Source organism: Neolamprologus multifasciatus, chromosome 7 (genome assembly GCF_963576455.1).
Source record: "Neolamprologus multifasciatus chromosome 7, fNeoMul1.2, whole genome shotgun sequence".
NCBI classification, from domain to species: domain Eukaryota; kingdom Metazoa; phylum Chordata; class Actinopteri; order Cichliformes; family Cichlidae; genus Neolamprologus; species Neolamprologus multifasciatus.
In genome coordinates this window covers 26,236,601-26,258,211 of record NC_140445.1, presented here as the reverse complement: position 1 = coordinate 26,258,211, position 21,611 = coordinate 26,236,601, and the positions used below count along the sequence as shown (strand labels likewise).

Genomic DNA, 21,611 nt, shown 5'->3' with positions numbered 1-21,611 from the left:
CTTGACCTTGTTAGTAATTATTCCTTCGTCCTCGGCCTCTGTTGCGTCTAATATGTGTGGGTTGAGGCAATGTGTCTTTTTCAGCTCCAGTCCTTTCAAAATAAAGCATGTGCATATTAAATTTCACATGGAAAGTGAAGAAATCTCCTTAAGATAATAAATCATGCTAAATGCCTCAGTTTGCCACTAATTGAAGTTGCTTAACTTTTGCTTAAAAATTAAATCCTTTCCAAAACAATTCTTCATTGAGCCAATTTTTTTTAAAACCCGACAGTGATAATATGATCATTTATGGGAATATGAGCAACTTTCTACTTACAGTAAGTGTGGACCAGTGAACAAGCGTTTATATTTACACCACACAAAGAGTTCATCAACTTTGGCTTGTAAGAAGGTCGAGCCAGTCATCAACAGACGGAGGCCCTTTTAAAATGATATGGTCTGGCTCCTTTGCGCTGGTCTAGTTCCTCGTTCTCTGCCAAATACATCTGGCTCCCCAAGGAAGTCCTGTTTGTGAGAACTGAGAAAACAGATGAGCAAAATGCATCGCAGGAAACGGATGATGTCAAGGTTCGAGTTAATTCTCACTTTTTGCTACCAGGCAATCTAGCAGCAATGTTTTTGTTTGCTATCAAATGTGTTTCTAAGGCTGTGCAACTATCCTTCTACCTCACCTGCAATATCTCTCTGCTTCTATTTATTATATCCTGCTTCTTTCACCTCCTCTGTTTGCACAAGGACTAAATATTTCATTTCTAAAGGAAATACTGTTTGCTCAAAGTGTCTGCCACTAGTTGTGGATTTTATGAACTCCTTAGTCTAACACACATGCTGTCATTGCCTGGCAGTTATATCATCCAAATGTAAGGCTTTAAGTAAATGATTTCAGTATAAGCCTGAGATATAAAACGGAAAGCTGCCTCAACTGCTTTGGAGAGTGATAGCATCACCGTTGCTATGGCATACACTGCCCAGGCGTCGTTGAAAGAAATGTGAGAAATGTGCGTGGCTTAAAGCTTTTGATTGTTGTGCCACAAAAGGGGCAGGATTTTCTTTATAGACTTTTAGTGTAATAAGAGATATGTTTGACGACTGCCTTTTATATGCAGAACTGTGGGTATTTGTTTGGTAATCCACATATTTTTTGTGCTCAGCTTTGACCTATCACCGTTATCAAATTGGTATATGAAATTTTGAATTTCAACATTGATCCATCAATTTTCTTTTGCTTATCCAACTCAGGGTAAAGAGGTGCTGGAGCCTACCCCAGCTGTCACAGGGAGAGAGGCAGGCTCTGGACAGCACACCAGTGTGCCGCAGAGCTTTTTTTTGTTTGGTTGTTTCGGTTTGGTTTTTTTTACCTTGTATTAAAGTTTACAATTAACCATTTATGTGTAAATGCCTATAACTTTACATTTAAAATGGATAATGTACTAGCAGAAAATTGCCAGCACATTTTGTTTTGTTCTTTTTAGGTATTTATTTTTTATTTTCTTGTTTGTTGGTCTGTTTGGTTGTTTTTTTTACACCTTCTGATCTTTATCTTGTAAATTAGGGGGCCGTGTCCTTGGTCTCCTAATCAGATCAACCTAGCGGTGCATCACTGTTTAAAAACACCATGACTTTTGTACAGTCAAAATGCTGACCTTGAAGCTTAATTAAAAGTAGGTTCTGTACTCCCTCCGGTTCAGTCAGTCTCTGTGTTTTCTCCGTACGTTTCTCCCTGCTTATCATGCCCTGTGTTTGCTTGCTCTCCATCTCCTTCAGGTTTGTTAGTTTGGTTCTTAGTTTTTCCAGTTTAGGCTCTTTCTTGGTTCTGTTTTAGCCACTTTCGCTTTTTGTTTATATTTCTGTTATCATAAATAAAGATCACTCACATATAAGTCAGTGCCTTCATCTTGGGTCCTTCATTCATAACTCCACACAGTTTCCCCCGCAAACCATGACAGAAATAATACTGTATAAAATCACAAAAGGATTTACAAAAGAAGGACAATGTGGCAGTAGTAGGTAACATACTAGATGCTGAAAGGATTGAGTAGTGTGATCATTTGCTGGGAACTAAGGACTCTTTAGTGTTAAGATGGATTTCTGAACTACCTTAGTTTAGTAAAGCTATCTAAATGTAAGAAGACTGCAGTTTTCTACTAAAACTTTACAGTTAAGCATTTCCTTTAAGTGCTTCATAGAATCTTTTAGCGGAGAGGAAAATAAAAGTCTTCCTGTGTCCCCGAGGCATTAAAGAAAAATGTAAACTCTAAAGTGGCCCCCACTACTTCACTGTACGTTGAGAGACAGTGAGGTTGTGGGGTTAAGCGTCTCCCGATGACTCATTTCTTGTCAATAAGCTGTTCATCAGGGGAAAACAGGGAGGTTTTGTCAGATGGAGCAGCTCAGAAGCAGAAGGATGAAGCAGCCTGAGCTTTATATAGAGGCTAAGGGGATGGATATCGACCTTTAGTGGAATCAAGAAGTGGATTCTTCCCATCTGACAGGATGTATTCTATGATTTTGGAATGACTTTAATCTGTTACAGGAGGATGGGGGAATTTATCTGAAATAAATACAGAATGCCTCTGTCTTTTTGTCTCAGTGTCCACTTTCTATAGTTTTGTGTCTGTGGGGAACATCCTTCTTATTTTCCTCAGGACATGCCACTCTACACGAAGCATTGCCCAAACAGGCAAAGAATAAAAGTGAAAATTGGGGGGAAAAGATACAGAAGTAGAAAAATAGAGCAAAGCAAAAGAGGGACACGTGATACTGAACAAGAAATGACTTTTACATTTACATTGTGTTTCCTTTTTACTCCTGATAGGATTACCGTAACCAGGGTTCAGAACAGAGCAAACCAATTTTATTGCAAAGATAAGGAGGTGTGAAAGAGAACAAACATAAGCTCAGAGGATTTAATATTTACTTTAGTACTTAATGATAATTTGTCTCTAAGAGAGCCTGAGAAGCACAGAAATGTGTGAATGCCTAAATGATTCAATTACAGCTGCACAAAAGTGACATCGCTGTATAATATAAACAAGTGTGGATTCAGTAAAACTACAGTGGAGTGCTTTGGAGCCATGTCAAATACTGCAGAGTGGTGTTATACACTCCAGTGACTTACTTGCTGCTTTGCATTTTGTGGGATGTTTACATGGGTGAGAAGTGGCATTATGTGTAATGCAACAGTGATTAACAGTTTTAGACCTTCCACTATAAAGCAAACGAACATCTCCTCACAGCGCCCTGTGAAAGCATGCGCAATATGTAGTATAGTTCCCATCTCACATTGTGCTATTTTAATACTTTTTGAAGCCAGCAAAGGTCAAACAATCCAGTATTTCACAATGACCAGAGAATTTGTTTTTTTATTTCTTACTCTGTGGTGATAATCATCTTGTGACCTTTCATTTTTATCTTGCAACCAGACTTTAATCTTGCAATCCAAGGTACTTTGAGTCCTAAATTTGAAAGGAAAAAAGGACTATAGCACTACATTGCTGACATACACACATTTCTTTTTGTGTTCAGTCTTTTGGTGGGTGTAAGATACAAAACACTGAAATGGCCTTTACTGCGGTCTCTTGGAGGCTTTGACATGAGTTAGAAGCGTGGCTTTAGCTCATGAACGTGTAAGTTTTTAATTAGTTTTAAATAAAGTTTGTAACAATTTACACTGTAAAACTGTGACTACCAGATTTACAGTCAAGTCCTTAGGTTTTTACATAATGATACGTGTCTTTTCTTTTCTTTCAAAGTGTTGGACAAAGGTATTGGACAAAGTATTTGGGAATTGTAGCTCCTCTTACACACAGCATCACTGTTTTTTTTTTCTCTCGTTATTCCATGAGAAATTAAGCTGATGTAAGATCTGTTGATTTCAAGTGCTGAAATGGCATTTGGTATCTTTTCACATGAATTCCCAACATGAGAATTGTGCAGATGCCAGTGAAGGAGGCTTTTAAGCTGAAAAACCAAACCTGTCATAGAGACAGCCAAAATGTTAAGGGTGAACAAATCTTAAAAAGAAGGAATGACACTGACCAGCTCAGCAACACTAAAAGGCTTGAAAGGCCACAGAAAAACCATTCACAACATCTTAACAAGTCAACAAAACAACTTCAGGAGGTGGGCTTACCAAAGAGCACAATAAAAGAGACGCTGTGAATGGTAACGTAGAGGTTTAACGACATGGTGCAAATGACTCAAGAGCAAGATTATACGATCAAGAGTAGACGTTGCCAAAAAACGTCTACAAGAGGCCAAACGTATCGGGGCAAAGAAACGAGGTTTTCTTTGAGAATCAGTCACCTGATTTCAACCCAGCAGAGCGTGCTTTTCAGTTACTAAATTCAAAGCTGGAGCCAAGAGACCCGCAAACAAGCAGCAGCTGAAGGTGACTGTGGTAAAAGAGTTGTCAGCATCTCAAGAAGGGAAACGGCTTTCGGTGATGCCATGGGTTCATGAGTTTGACGGCAAAGGATCATCCGAGCATTAAAAACAGAGTTAATTTTATTGACCTAAAATTTGTGTCATAGTTTTCATCAACAACCATTTTATTTCTGAAAAAAACCCTCCTGCACAAGGACAAAAACTGTGCTGAAATGTATTGACACTACATAAAATATTTTCTAGCTACGCGAGCCAATGCAAAGTAATTAAGTTGTTTAGAAAGGCGGGACAAGTTTGGAAGTGATCCAATATGAAGTAATATCCTTGTGCAGTAAGGTTAGAGGCACACATTAGATCTGGCCGCGGGGAAAGAGTGCGACTTTCCTTTTTCTCATGAAAACGTGACAAAACATCAACCTTAGGTTCAGTCTACTATAATCTTATGTAGTCAACTAAAACAAAAAGAATTTAGACGTCTAAGTAATAATTAAAACGACATGAAATTTTAGCCAAACACTTAAAATAAAAAAATGCTGTCAAAGTTAATACTGCTTTAAAACAGTCCTAATGTTTAAAGTTCTTTGTCAGTCCAGTTATTTTTGAGCCTCTGGAAATGAAAAACCATGAATGAAAGTGGCTCTAAGTCATAAACAGTTACAAACAATCCTAACAGTACTTTGGTGTTATTATTTTTGATTTACCGTGGCAGTCTAGAGGCAAAATTATGAACCTGAGTGCATCACGTTGAGGCAGTGATTTTGGAATACTAAGATTACTTCACTGGTTAGATGTTGTTTTTCATTTTGGGGATGTGAATATTTGTTAATTGTGGAAAAATATACAGTCTCAGCTTGGCTGCCTGCCTACCTATCCCACATTGATCATCACCCTTCAGTTCACCCCACTGAATGAACGCAGCTCTGTTGTTACTTGATTGAGTGAACTAAAATCTTGCTCTCCAACCCCCCGGGTATACCTGCCTCTCTCTCTCTGTCTCTGTGTTTTTGTTCCACTGTCTAACACTGTATCTCCCACTGATGTCACAGCACAGCCCTCAGCTTTAACTTCTGTGCGTGGTGATTTTGTCAGACAACTTTGCAGTTATAAATTCCTTGAATGTTCACTGTTGATTACTACAGATAAAAATTGTATTTGTGACAGCCGGTCACATTCAAAAAAAAAAAAGAAGAAGAAGCATCTCAAAATCACAGTTCATCCACAGTTTGATAAATCAAGGCTGGTTTTATTTTTATCATGTGTGCCTTGTTTTCATGGAAGATTGGAAGAAGCATTATCCCAAAGTACAACAGCAATAATATTAAAAATGCAGTCAGCCACATCCTGGAGTGGGATAAATGAGAAACTCCATGCAGGATGGCCCTGACGTTACCTGTTAGGGCTTTTGCCATTTTCACAGCATGCCTCCTGCACGCTCACCGAAGTGTAATGTACTGTACTAAACCTACAGACTCAGGCCCCGCAGTCTGCTAGGAGAGCTGTGAAAAGCAGCGCATGATTAAAAGTGCACCGTCTTAGTGAAACAGTGAACCGTTTGTTTACAGATGAGACATATAATTATGTTACATAATCACTATCATTATCAGTGAACACATTGGGGGGGGGGTTTGACAGAAGTTAGTTTTTTCCCTTCCTTCACTGCTCTCACTAATCAGTTTGAACTCTGTGTATCATCGCTGGCTTCTTGATCTGGCACATAAATAACAAAACATAGTGTTTTCATTTTGTGTAAATGGGAAAATTGGGAAGGTCTACTGTGCAAGCGGAATTGGTAAATTGCATTATGAAAAGGATTGACGATGACACAAGGTGATGCGCTTACCTATCTGTTTCTGTTTGCAAGCTTTTCTGTTTAATAGATTGAGTCTGTGTGCTGTTATGCATTTATTCTTTATTCATCTCTACTGTGTTGTTGCAGAAGTTCCTCTGCACTGCTTCATTTCTAGATTAAAACAACTCTGGGGGATCAAAGACTCTCATTAGGAGGCAGATACATATCCCACAAAAATGGCTATATGTCAGGAAGCCACACATTCGAAACACATTGCACAACGAATCCAGAAGGATTTTCCAAGTTACTCAATGTGCGCTGCCCTTTCCTGCAAGTAAATCACTTTTTTTTTAAGTAACAGCCCTTGAGTGCTCTTAACATAAAGTAATCTAAACGCAGCGATTTCCACATATTGTGAATATCACCGTGAATGTATGCTTCCCCTGAGCACACAAAGTATTTCCTGCCATTTGTTTTCTTTAAACCATGCAACATTACATTCACCTCTACCTCGTCTGTCTCCCACACCCATGCTGCCTTGGTCCAACATCTAATCTTTATTTTGCTCATCTTGACCTGGGAGCGATAAGGACAAGCTGACAAGATCCACTTCATGTTACTGTCTGTTAACTGCTCTCGCTAACTTGCTGCTGTGTTCTCATCAGTGTGCCCTTTTTTTTCCACTCTGTTGCTCTTCTATCCCCTGCGCCTCTGTTTTGTAGGAAACTGATTTAAATCATGTTCACTGGCTGACCTCATGTCAAGATATGCAGGGGCGACGCTGAGTCGGTGTTAGAAGGGGAGACGGGGAGAGAGCATAAGGGAAGGAGGTGAACGTTAAATAGACTGAGGGCTAAGGTGCAACCAGAAGCATAGACTGTCCTGAAGCTCTTAGCATATTTGAGTACTATGGCACAGTCCTCCAATGATATAAAAGACACAAAAACAAACTAACAAGCAGAAGGCGAGATCACTATACCATAGGAAAATGACTCACTCAGTGTGTATAATCAAACCAACAAACCAGTAATGAATTAATACGTAACAGGGATTTAATTATATGAACATGTGTGCATGAGTCACCCCTCTTCTCTTTACATTTTGCACAAAACATGGGAAATAGATGCAGTAATTTATTGAAACCATAAAACTTAAATCCTTTTTGTGCCAATTCCTTACCATTGTTGCCTTTTAAAGTGCCTGTTTGCTCAGTTTTGTAAGCAGAAGCGGTTGTGTTCAGCTTCAGTTCACACTGTTGAATTAGAAACCTGATTTAAAGCAATGGAAAAAGCAATGAAAGGGTCACAGGAATTTATACAACTGATTTGGTAAAAGCATAATAAAAAATATTGCTGTAGCTCTCGCTAACAGTTTGCATTCTGTATGCCATCACTGGCTTCCTGACCTGGCACACAAATAACAAAACATAGCATGTTCATGTAAATGGGAAAATTGGGAAGACCTACTGTGCAAGAGGAATTGGTAGATTGTATTATGAAAAAGACTGACGATGATACAGGGAAAAAAGATATTTTTTGTGTTTACTGGATGATGTGTTTAAAAGATTGAGTCTGTGTGCAGTTATGTATTTATTCTTTTATCTCTTCTGCGTTGTTGCTGAAGTTCCTCCGTACTGCTTCGTTTCTAGATTAAAACAACTGGGAGATCAAAGGGTCTCATTAGGAAGCAGCTACAAATCCCACAAAAAGTGGCTATATGTCTCCATAATAAGCTCCTCCTTTGGCCATTTTTATCTAAAATCTGGTATATTTTAACTGTAAAACCATATAACTGTAAATGTGCCTTTTTAATGCCAATTCGTTGCCACTGTTGGCTTTTAAAGTTCCCACTTTGTTCATTTTTATAAGCAAAAGCTATTGTGTTCGGTTTGACTTCTCGTTGTTGAATAGGAAACATGTTTTAATGGTGGAAAAAGCAATCAAATGGTCACAGGAACTCATAAAACCAATCTGGCTAAAAACTTTAAAAGCTCTTTCTTTTTTGGATGCAACTCACACATGCAGTTGGTATTAAAACACACATCGGGAGATACGGTGCTTACCTGACCTGCTCTCCTACCTCGTTCTGAAAGAACATCCATTTTTAGGACGGTCAGATAGAATAAGGCTAATAGGTAACACAGGATGCCCTTTATGTGTGTGTGTCCACATCTCTGTTTTAGTGCCTTTGCTTTTGGTCAATTTTATTCATGCGGGTCATGTATGACTCACATTTACACACTCCCTGTCTCTCTTGTGGTGTGTGAAATCATAGTCAGTGGTTTGGTTTGATGTTTACAAGGCTGTACAACAGAAAGTTCCCTAGAGCATTAGCAGATCTTAAGACTTAAGACGTCCTTTTCATCAGTGGTCTCCTTTGTGTCGCTATCTTTCTCCAGTTTACCATTTACATTTCTTTTTCCAGTCTTGTCTTCATTTTTTTCCTACTGTGCTTTTCTATTAAGTGTTTTTGCTTTGTTAGGTTCAAACTTTATTTGACCTTCACACAGTTCTGGTCCTATATGTGGATACATGCATTCAGAGTAACCTTTGTGAACAGTTGGTAAGCAGCCCTGACAGTGAGATGGATGATGGATTTGGGGGTTCTTGACAGGATAGGACAAGGATTTTACTCTGTGCTCAAAAACACACACAAAACAATGAAGTACCACTTTATAATAAACAGGTTCCGTGCCAAATAATACCAGGATATTCAAGTTTGGGTTTTTTCTTCCTCTTTCATTTTCAGAATTTCATCCTCTTCATTCAAAACCTCCACACACTTATTCGCCTTTGTTATTAAGTACAGGTCAGACTGGTTTCTACATGCTATTCAAGACTGGCAATGGATGTTTGTGGGCAGGAATGTTGGACAAAAAATTATTTCAATAGGTAGTTGGCAGTAGATTTTTTTTTAATTAACAAAGGGTTTATAAATTGCAGCTAAAGCCTATTATAAATATATAGTCTAAATAATGCACAATTAGGGAACATTTGGGTTACCAAGCCTTTAAAAATTCATATGAATGAAACAGAGTCCAGGGGCCTGTTCAGAAGGGGGGAGTTAACGTCATGGAAGTGGCTGTAATCATGTTCTCTCTGTGAGGCACCAAAGCTAAAATCCATTCACAGTATTATTAGTAGTATTACTTACTTTTATGCTCATGCTAGTCTGATGTAGGGTTAAAAACTTCCTGAATTGGTAATAGTTGAGGGATTGGAGGGTTTGTTAGATTAAATGATCTTAAAGGTTAGAACTGAGATGGACACAAATTGAAAATACATGTTTCTGTTACTGTTGCTGGAAATGCAATGCAGCAATACAGCAGTACACGGGCAGTTATCTTTCTGTGTGTTTCAAGTACATTTGTACTATCTCCATCTCTCGTGTTGCCCTTAAATAAATCAAACAACCTTAAAACCAGTTCTTTACTTGTTCCTCAACTTGTTCTTTCTCATTCTTTCTCATTCTCATACAACAGAGACAAGAAATTTCAGAAATCTTTCATGCCACCCGCAGTGGAGAAACTGTGAGACTACAAAAACCAGATTGTTGAGACAAAGAGCCCAATAAAATGGCAGCAGGCTTGGCAGAATGTGTTTTATGCTTTTTGTGCGTGTGTGTTTCTCATTTGAGACCAAGAATATGGGGATGCAGACATTGTTTTGTGGCGTTGCTTCTTTATATCTGCATTTTTTAATAATGCACGATTAAAGAACTGCAGAGTCTCCTCCATCTGCATGAGCCCCTCGTGCTACATTCAATCACAGATTTAGAGCGAATAAACTCATGGCTGGTCTCATTCCTTTCATCATATATAACATTTTCTTTCCCTGCAAGGTTTCTCTCTTCTAGCGTGTTCTAGTGTATTCAAATGTGGCTTTTGGTGTCATTTATTTGCCTACGTAACACTTATTGCAAGTACCTTCACATTAGCATTAGTGAGTTTGTATTATGTGTAATGTGTAATACTTCTAAATACATTCCATATATGAACTGAAAGGCAGGAACTGCATTTCAGGAGTCTTTTGTAAAAATTATAAAAAATCTAATTATGCTCACCCAAATTGTCATTTTTTTTCCTGGTGTTGTTTGATTTGATTTGATTTCTGCTCATTTTCCTCTTCAGTGGGTCCATAAACGCTCTAATGCATTTCTGTGATTACTTAATGCACACTGAACTGCTTAAGTGTGAAATGTGCTGCACATATTGCCTTGGCCTTTAACTGCAAAGTTAACACTTTTGATTGATGCTCTTTCAGCGAAAGTATAGCCAAAAGGTCCACTAATGCATACAAGGCCAAGTACTTCTCCCGCCATGTTTTTTTTCTCACACAAAACATTGTGAGTGCCTCTACGTAGCAGCTGTAGGGTGATGCAGAAGTCATTATTTTACTAGATTTACTAGGATTAAGTATTAGTAAGGTGGACCTCGAGCAAGTTCCTGAATCTATAGTAGCTGCAGAGGTGTTATTATATACCTGAACTTGTGCTCTAGCTGGCGAGACTCACACTGACTGAAACGTAACAACAATACAGTCTTATATCATTATTTTCCTGCCAGAACATTGAGTACGCTGACATTTTCTTCAGTCACTGGAAGGTGGGCCAGGTTGCTTTTGAACTTTAAAGTGCTTATCTAGAACCTCCTGCTCAGCAATACCTGCCCAAGAATCTCAATTCCTTTCACCCAGGAGACACACATATTATGTGTCAGCTGTATCAAGCCAAAGCTCATATGCCATTCAGTATTCTGAATCAGCTCTTTTTAATTCATGCTTATTTTTGTCTCTCATCTTTCTAACCTTTGTACCACAGCAAAAGTGAACATTATGTCTCAATAACAGATCTGCCCTCCAATATCCTTTTATATCCAGTTGCAGCCACCTGCCGTGAACACGGGTATTAAAAGCAACAAAAATGAACACAGTTGCTTCAGTTTTATTGGTTAATGAAAAGAGGGCTGTCTGCCCGACATTTGCCAGGACATTAAAATATAAGGTAGCATTTTTATGTAACCTTAAATTATAATGTCCACATAAGGGTAGGGTCTAAATATGGGAAGCATTCAGGTATTGTAAGCAAACACATAAACAGCTTGTTTCCTCTAATACAGAAAAAAAGACTTTTATGAAACCCAAGCCCTCGACGACCCCGCCTCAATGTGGGCGGGGTCGTCATATAACATTGACAGAAACACAACACAATAATGGCATGAAACCAATGGTAAACGTCTACATCTCATCATTGGACCACAGTGTTGCCTCAATGCCAGGTTTCAAAAATGGTGAAGGAGTTGCTCTCAAGACTTATTGGCTAACGTCATTCCCTGACCAATCAGTGAATTGCAGTCTAATGAGGGGACAATTTCAGCCAATTTCCCCGTACATAACTATAGAAAACTCTAAAAACCAAGTCAAATCAAAACCCTCCTTTCCGAGTGGAAATACTGGTGGAAATAAGAGATTGTAGAATCAGCGGAAGCACCCTTCAACATTATTATGAGTATTAATGTTGCATGGTTTGTCCATCACAGGGCCCTCTACAACCTGTTGGAAACACAAGTTTTTGGAATGGCACAAATATAACAGCCAGCTGATCTGAGCAGAGTCAGGCAAACCATTTTATATATTATACATGTCTAAAAATATACATCTGAATATCAGATTTTTACATCACCAAATATCAGTCAAAAGGGTCTTAAAAATCCTGTTTTTATGTTTTACCTTGTCTTGCTATAGCTCCTTGTTGCTCCTTTCTGATGAGTAGTGATCTAGCCATTAAAACCGTTAAAAAACAGATTTGTCAGACCAGCCATCAGTTCACGGAAATTGAGGGTTTGAGCTGAAATGGATACCTGAGAGTGACGCACTGAGGGAAAAAGGAAGAGGATGGATTTAGCTGCAATTTAAACTCATGATACACAAGATGAAAATAACCTTCGGAAAGTTTTCATAATAAAATTGACAGAGCATATCTGAATTAATCGTGGTAAAGGACTCTTGCAGTGGATGTTTCGACCTGTCATAAAAGCATTTATATTTTTAAAAATGATTGCATTCCATATAAATAAGAAACATCCAAGATCCTAATATTGTGCATACTGGCTCATTGTCAGTGAACAGCTGGACCAGAGCCACTGTTAATGATATTTGTTTTATTACAAAACAATGAGGCGGGGCGGGGATTCCACACAGTCGTCTACTGTTGTTTCCACCAAATACAGGGAAATTACAAGTGAAATTGCAAAAATCTGCCCCCCCCAAAAAATTTTTTTCCTGCAAATATTTAATATTTCAGGCTTTAAGGGGTTAATTTATGTACATTAAATAACATTTAAATAAATTATTTCACACCTGACTTGGTGTGAAAGATGTTAGCAAAAGAATTAAAGTTTGCACAAACAGTTGCACAGAAGCACAAAGCTCTTTTTGATCCTAAATATACAAATAAGATTCAGTAGAGATCAAACTGAAGACGGTCTCAACATCTTTAGGACACTTGAATATTTTCAGGTGCCTGGATTGACGATTAAACTCTGTGTCTTCTGTTTCCCTTTCAGGACTGGCTGAGTAAGTTTGGGTACCTCCCACCGCCTGATCCTGTGACTGGCCAGCTTCAGACCAAGGAGGCCCTGACCAAGGCCATCAAAGCCATGCAGAAGTTTGGAGGGCTTAAGGAGACTGGAGTCTTGGGTATGTGGCTAGGTTGATTGCAAAGCTCTGCTCTATGGAAGGAGCACTATGGCTGGTTTTATATGTTCACTGATACCAGCGTATGTAAGAGTAAACGCCTGCGGAGGAAAATATAAGGTATGCCTTACAATAGAACGCATTCCTACCAACAGAAAAGCAACAGAGGCAAATCAATAACGCTTTGACACAATAACCACCAAACAATAAAAAGGTAGCTTTTATTTCAGTTCTTATGTACTGAAAAGCATTAGATTGCACAGCCGTCTCCATGTCATGAGACACCTTGTAAGCATAAATCATTCTTGCTGCCGCACCACACAAAGCAGAATTACAGTACTGCTATGTACCTACTGTACTGTATGTGATTGATAACACTCGTATGTCTAAAGCGGAGCAGTATATTGATTAGTGTGGGTTTTACTGTTCGCTCTCATGTGAGGCACTCATAGTTTCCCGCAGTGCATATTGGCAGTCTCACTCACTCGCACAGACGGCAATTCTCCTCTACAAACAAAACTCTTTACAGGCTACTCCCTCGCACATACACAAATATAGAAGGTAGAGAACAGGATACTGTATGTGAATAATTTGCTAGCCTAAAGCGCTGTTTCTCAAACTGTGGGGCGTGGACAGCCAGCTGAGGAACATGATGTGATGCTAGAGTGAAGCTGAACATATTTAATGAATATTTATTTAAGTAAGACTCAATTATTTGGGGTAATTATCAGTAAAATGACCCTTTTTTGTGCTTCTGTAGTGGGGAATGCCAGAAATAACTGTGGATTTGAAGGATGTTAAACTCCTACCTGGGATGAGATACAGTCAATCAATCTTCATTAGAAACTCAAGATCCAAAAAAATGTATAAAGAAAAGAATCAGTGTCCTAGAAAAATACATAAAGTTGCATAATACTGTTCGGTAACTTTGCGGTGATCTGTTATTCAGACAAAGCATCACAGTTTCATTCAGACATACCCTCTACTTTATCAGAGGTAGCTCCAGCGCAGGCACAGCATTTCCTATACTCGCAAGATTGAACAGATGGTTCAGGTAGCAGCACAATCCATTTTAGTGTCTCGTCACTGTGCAGAAATGCTGCTGTGGTTGTGGTGGAATAAAAAGAGAAATGGGGTTCAAAACGTCTGTGACAGGTGCCTTCTCCTGGACGTCCATCTGAGTAATCTCTACGGGCCGCTCCAGCGTCTTGGCTCTGAGTCCGGACAGCCTCTCTTTCTTAAAGTACACGTTCTTGGAGGCCTGCTGACTTCTGGAATGCAGATCATGACTGCGCTACATGCGTATCCATAAATATCACTAGTTCTGACGTAATAGGTTTGCCATCACGACTTTTACTGAGTAAATGCCTGAAGGGGAAGCTGGGGAGCATGTATATGTTTTGGACCAAATGGCTTCTTGCAGCCTTTTGTTCAGCCAGCTGTGTACGTATATGTGCTCATACAGTGTAACATGACTCTCAACTACTGAAGCATTCATTTTCAAACAGATGTTGAACAGTGATGGATCAGATGTCCTTATTCATGCGCTACATAAGCAAGCATAAAATGCATTCATACACTAGCTAATTCGTTTTCTCTAAAAATAACATAACTGTGGCATGTATTTGAATTCGTTTATATATGTGCATGTATCTCTTCTGTCCTGCAGACCAAGAAACACTAGGGCTGATGAAAACACCCAGATGTTCTCTGCCTGACGTGTCCGACACAGAGGGGACAGTGGGACGCAGGAAGCGAAGCTTGAACCCTCAGAACAAATGGAACAAGAGACATCTATCCTGGAGGTAGGGAAAATTAATAGGACGCTTTAAGGTCACACGCAAGCGTCGTCGCCCAGATACAATAAAACCAGCGAGTCCACAAACGGTGAATCCTTATTTTCATTCCCAGTGAGAGTAGCTATGTTAAGGCAGTAATGTATAATACAAATATGAAACCTAAATAGGAATCATCCTAATGATCAAAATAAATTCCCTCTTTCTTCAGATGTGATGCTTTTATGCTCTCTGTCTGTAACCATATAGACAATATTAGGTTTAAAGGATTTTTAGAGGTTTGTATGAATTTCGAGTCCTGCAAATGATGCATGATCCTTTTTTTTAGTACCTAGACCTTATTCTGTAAACGGTTACAAACCACTGAAAGCTTAGAAGTGCATCCAGCTCATGAGGCTGGAAGGAACATGCCACTGGAAACATTTGCTACTTATATTTGACTGTTTTAACTATAATATAGCAAAAATCCTCTCTCAGTCTATTTAAAATGATTTCCCATCTGTGCATGCTTTATTAGAACAGATTAGATGTCCCTTATTAAAGTGGAAAAATTTGGTGTTTTTAATTGACTGAGAGTATTTTGTAAAAATAAAGAAAGAAAAAAGAAAAAAAAATACAGCGAACTTAATATAATCAGCAAACGTGTCTTTCTTATTAGATCATACACAAACCTTATTATTCATAAAGTTTTCATAAATGAGACAGGGCTTTTATTTTTTTTAAGTCTTCAGATTTAATACCGATGCCTTTTTTATCATTCCTAAAGAGAAGGGTCACAGTCTGCTGTTTATACAGTACATGATAAGATAATATGGGCATGTTAAAAGCAGCTGGGCCATCTGTCAGGGATCCAGCTTAGTGTTAAACAGCAGAGGAGGAGGCTGTGAAACATATGGTTGGCCTGAGCTGGTTCGCACACGCCATCGGGAGATGATCTAAGGTAGGTGGTGTGTCAGAGGGTTTGTTTTAATCTGTGTGTGCTGTGCAGCAATAGACATCAACCTAAAGAGCAGTGCAGAGGAAGAGAAAACGAATAAATAAACATTTTGGTACTACATATGCACACATAAACAAAAAGTAACACCCACACTCTTCACTCCCATGTGTGGCTGGATTTTTTTTCCCTTTAGAGATGGGAGGTCTTTTGACAAATATCCCCGATTTACCCTCTGCTTATTCTCACCCACTGATATTGCTGTGATATTGGCCTGCAGTGAAGCTGCTGATGGAAGGAGTCAGCCAAATTATTATTTTATATATGACATATTGGCGACGCTATACTTTATTATATAGGGTTGGAATGGAGGTTGTGGAGTTGCTAGTCGAAGTATTAATATTTTAAAATGGAAGAGAATAACAAATAAAAATTTGTCACAGTTTATCAGTAGAAATGTCTTAAAACTGCATTCTGTCTAATAGCCAGCAGGGGGAGACTCTTCTGCCTGCAAAAAGAAGTCAGTTTGTATAAAGGTCTGAGGGAAAATGACTCCACTGCTCTCTTAATCTATTATTAATGCATTCGTGTCCTCTGAGTTTCAAAGCTAAATTGACACAGAATGAGATTCAGTTTGTGAATTGTGGCCCGGTTTAGGTAAAAACAGATGAGAAAGCAGGGTATGCTTTGTGACTAAGCATGCTTTACCTTCCCTTGATGGCCTAACTGCTCAAATCAAGGCTTTTCAAAAGATCAACACACCAATGAGCAGCAGCAAGGTGTCTGTGTGAACTTAAAATACAGTCTATGCATGTAGTACAAGTACAGATTTTAGACATGATTTTACTCTGCGTCATAGAGCTTGAGAACAGGCTCAAAAACAGTTGAGGCAGGTACTGCTTTGTACTACTTTCATAGGATTTTGCAGGTACAAACAGTTTTTTGACAGCTGATTTCTAATTATTTGTAATAATTAAATAAATACAATATAAATATCAGTATGTGCATATGAATAAAGTAGCAAAATATATGTGAATGTTAATCAAGGGTTTACACAAAGGTTTCTTTGTGTATGATCTGTTGGGTAAACAACTATTGGTTGGCCAAGTGTTTTTATGTCACTTAGCATACAGTAGTTATAAGTTTTGCTTTAGGGAGAGTGTGGCATGCAGGACAGATGGGCCACAGCATCCTGCAGAAGGATGATGAAACAGGCAGGGTAATAGATCTAAGGTAGGACAGAAGGAAAGCAAAATGAAGCAAGAGGTGGTTGGAAAGCAGGACATCAGGGCACTTGAGGATTGAAGAAACAGGTCGATAAGCAGGACTTTTCCACTGGTGGGAGGGCTGAACGAGCAAAAGGGACTGTGGGTGAGCCGTGATATTTAATAGCAGAACAGAAAGTAAAGCAGTGCATAAAACGGAGTTAGCAAGATCAAGATATCTGTGTAATTGTGAGCTGCACAGTAAAGTATTTGATTATAACCAATGTCATCCATCCTTTTTCTTAGCTGTGTATCCAGTTCAGGGTCATGGGTGGGTGGATAGCTCGTCAATATAATATTTTTTTTTCAAAGATTAGCTTCTATCTAAACTTTATGAAGAAAGCTTTATTTTCACTGTGTGGTAGTGTGGCCCTAGATGTAGACCAGTCGATCCATCGGCCTTTTGACTACGCCCACAGTAAGGCTGACATTTGTGTTTAGGAAATAATTTTTTGTTTGTTTGTTTGATTAGAACACGAACTATGATCAATTTAGTGAGTCATTTATTTGGATTCCACCAGTGAAGTAGTGCTGCGTAGCCAGCCCACATTTCAAAAGGTGTGAGAGCCAAATGTGACGTAGTGTTACATTTCCAAAAAGTGAAAAGTGGAATTTCCCTGGAAGAAAATTGTGCCAGGAACTTTCCACTTTGGTAATAACAGATTAATAACAGATTACTACCTCAAGTTGATGTTGGAAAATCATCCAGATTTTATTCCCAGGGATTACAAGTCAGATTTATCCAGCCAGAATCAGCTGAGGAAAGTAAGCTTCTTCAGCAGGTTTGTGGCAGCAAAAGCAGCTGCTCAGACTGTAAGACGGATGAGTTCAGGTGGATGAATCACTTGTCACCGGAGGCAGAAAGGTTACAGCTTTTTGATAACAAATTACCTGGTGACTTTGTCCCTGTGGCATCTCCTTGTTGAAATAATCCTCAGTTCACTTGGGGCTTTCGGTCAGAGATACAGCCTTTTTTTCAGGGGTGGGGTGGGTGAGGATGTAACTGCACATGGGTGGGTGGTTTAGGGGGACAAGTGGGGTGGGGGTGGTCCACATAAGGTCTCAGATGACCTGGAAAAAGCGGTTGGCCGCAATCCAGCAGCACACCACATTGAAACCATGGAGTCAACATCTGCTTCAGGGGACCGGCATGCACATAGCTGTGAGGTCCTGCTGTTTTATGACTGGAACATTTTTGCTTTTTTTTATATCACTCAGTCTCTCTTTTTACTCTGCTTCTCTCCATCCTGCTGCTGCAAACCTTCTGCTGTCAATCACCTGCTTTATGCTGCCTCCAGCCTGGCCCTAGTTGGCTCTGTGAAATAAGGCAGCTTCTTTTTCAGTCCAGTGAAGCCACCTTTCTACTCGCAGCTCTCACATTTGTTTAGCACCATAACGCAGCCAAGATGTACTGAAAATTGAGATGTACAGACTTGGTGTCTTTTAAAAAGAAGAGGAAAAGAAAAAAGAAAAGAAACAGCCTCTGGCTTCTGCCGAGAAACAGATGGGGCAATTATTCAGGTTTTATTATAAATGCCTGTGGATTATTTGTTGATTTCAGATTCATTCACATCTAAAGAGGCTTCCATATTGCATGGTTTATCAATAAAGCTACACAGTAAATTGATATAATATTCTATATAGAACAACTGCCTCAGGCATTTGAGTTACCAAAAGCATTTTTCATCCAGGTATTTAGCTTAATGTAAAAAATGCATGGATCACTGCTTGCTTCTGTATTGATTTGTGTGCCAACTTTTTCTTTTTTGCCGTGATATTATGCTGCTTATAATTATCCAACTTGGAAAATCACAAATTTAAACAGTCGGATATTTTTTGCCATCTCTGTTTAGCACCAAGGTCACTGCTTTGTTGACTTGAGAACATTTAGGTTCATCGCCAATAAATGAAGCAAAGAGTCACTGTCCCAGTCACTTGTTCCTCGATGGGATCTTAAACAATTAAAAACTCTAAAACACTGTTAAAGCAGAATCTCAATAGAAAAAGGCAATATATTGTAATTGAACTTCCTTTTTTCTCAGTCCAGTATTACTCTGGGACAATATTGCATAATGGAGTTTGTAATGGCAAAACTAATTTCCTTCCTCATTACATATTTATGACTTAGATTCGCTAAAGAGAAATGCTATTTCACAGGCATTTTTCAAAGAATGAAGTTTTCCGTTTGCTAGATGAGATGTAAAGCTTGAAACTGGGAAAACATCTCAAATCCCCTCAACCATTTTATTTACATGGCATCCAGGAGGGTGATCACATTACTCTGCAATGAGTAACTTTTCCATTTTCTTGTCATTATATCCATTATCTTAAATTATGAAAAGTTCATCTCACTACAATACACATGGAGCCAATTAAAGATGTTAATGTATGTATAATATATCTGTCATGGTTGATGAATGATTTGGACCCAGGGTGCAGACCTGAAGCCAAATTAACCCTTTATTTAAGTGAAATTGGGACGATCCAACAAGCAGCAGTAACCCAAATCAAATACTAATAGCAGGGATAATTAGGTAATTAGTTAGTTAATTAGTTAATTAGCATGAGGCAATTACTAAAAGAAGACACAGGTGAAGAGAGTCAATGAATGAGACAAGGGGAAGAAAATCCAAACACAATGCACAGAAGATTATCCGGTAAAAGACTGAAGCAGAAAGTAACTAAACAGGGGACACAGGAACGCAAACTTGACAAGGAAGGGCGGGAAAAAACCCTTGGGCAAAAAACAATAACTAAAACTACAAAAGGAAACTCAACCCAGGGGTAATATCGAGAAAACCAAAGAAAATAGAAAATAAGCTTAGAATATGAAAAACAATATATAGAACAGAGCATACAAGGAATATAATAACGCACAAAACTAAAATATTAAACTCCAAGCTTGACTCCAAGCAAAGACCTGTCAGTTATTTGCTGTTTTTCCTCCTTAAACTACTTTTGAGCTGTTTGTGTTTTACTAGGCAGGTTTAAATTAGCCCAACTAAATGCATTTACCACTAATGCAGAAGTTAACAGTCTTGTTACTGATTTACAGGGAAAAAGTGTAACACTACAGGGGAATTACACTCAGGGTGTAATTAAATTGTCTTTGAAATTACAATGAAATTAAATTTACTTGCAAATACTTACAGGTAGGTATGCTAGAGTAAGGGGCTAACAACTACGTTTATTTCACAGGAAACAATTTGTACAATTTCATAATGATTTTGCAGAAAATCAGTCAGTGTTTTCATAAATCACATGGTAAATATGCTATACTTTTTGGGCTAGGTATAGATATAAATGATAATAGTTATAGGGTAATAGCTATAAAAACTTCTGATTAATCCAATCCATAATACAACCCAGACCCGCAAATGCAGTGTACTTAATGTTGTTTGTTTTTCCCCAATATTACCAAGAAACTGCACAGTACTTAAAAAACTACTTAAATTTACTTACAATTTAATTATTTTTTATTGCCTGTAAAATACATAAAGTTATGTGCTACTTAAAATTACTTAAAGTGTGTCTTTTTTAGTTGTTTCCTGTTATTATAGCTACCAAATTTACATATTTGTAGATGAAAATAATTATTATTATAATTTCATATCAAATCCATGGAAATTACTTTTAATTACAGGGAAATTACACCCTTAGTGTAGCCATACTATAAAGTGTTGCAAACTGAGCTTTACGTATATATATATTTAATGACTTTCCTTTTCTTACGACTTAGTAAATTGAAAATGTTCTTTTTAGATGGGGAAATAAATCTCGAGTGAGAATACTTGAGTGTCGGATTGGTGTTTGAAAAACTGTTTTTTAAGCAGTAATATTCTGTGTGCTTTTATGATTTAAACATGATCACATCTATAAATCTAATGACTGAATGCCTGAAGATAAGCTTGGCTACTTGCATATATGATTTCTTCGCTTGCTTACACTCGTTTCTCCATCATTCGTTCCCCTCTCTTTGCTTTCCCTTCTACTCTATCCTCTGCCCGCCACTTAAGCTCCGCAGCAAAAGATCCACAGCCTGTCCAGCACTGCCTGCTCAGTGTGCACTTTGATGTTAGCAGTTCTTTATAAACCTGTTCTGTTTGATTGATGTGAAAACGTCTGACAGTACACTCCGTTCTCAGGTATTTATTTGTGAGTCGACGATGCACACTCAGGAGCTCTGTTGCTGCTAAACAGCCCTTCAGCCGCTGAGCCTCTGATGACTACTGTTATACGCTGCTGCCAAAAACTCTTACATCTGCACTTTTTTTTTGTTGTTTTGTTTTTACAAACTGCTAGCTCATGCGCTTATCGCTCTGTAACTGCTCGTGAGTCACGGTCTGACGATTTCAAGAAAACAGACATTTACGGCGCGATCACACGGCCGTTATCTTGATCATCCACAAGCTTGTTTTTTCAAAGCTGACCTGAAAAATCCTTCAGTGATACGTGTGATTCCATTACTGCCCTTAAAATCCCAACCTGATGCTTTGAACACATTACACATTGAACAACTCGGGCGGAATGGATCGTGGTTATATGTGAATATAGATAACACTATATATTGCACCCAGGCTACGACCTTTTCCTTTCTCAGATGGTGCCATTAATCTTAGCACTGCAGGGATTGGAAAGTGATGATAATAAGTCCTCCCTAAGGGAGACTGATCTCTTTACAGGTGGATGTGAGAATTGAAGTGTGGTTTAATGAGCAGCTGCGGCAGAATTAGTAATGAGTGTTGG

The 21,611-nt window shown here is 38.5% G+C and overlaps 1 protein-coding gene across 1 annotated transcript in view; it reads left to right on the top strand.

Annotated features, from left to right (window-relative positions):
- The window catches only part of LOC146514419 (matrix metalloproteinase-17-like), a 106,370-nt gene that overhangs the window by 49,247 nt on the left and 35,512 nt on the right, over positions 1-21,611 (top strand). The window contains exons 2-3 of the mRNA XM_085165583.1: positions 12,741-12,873; positions 14,540-14,675. Coding sequence (XP_085021709.1) covers positions 12,741-12,873; positions 14,540-14,675 — 269 coding nt within the window. The remainder of the gene's footprint in view (positions 1-12,740; positions 12,874-14,539; positions 14,676-21,611) is intronic.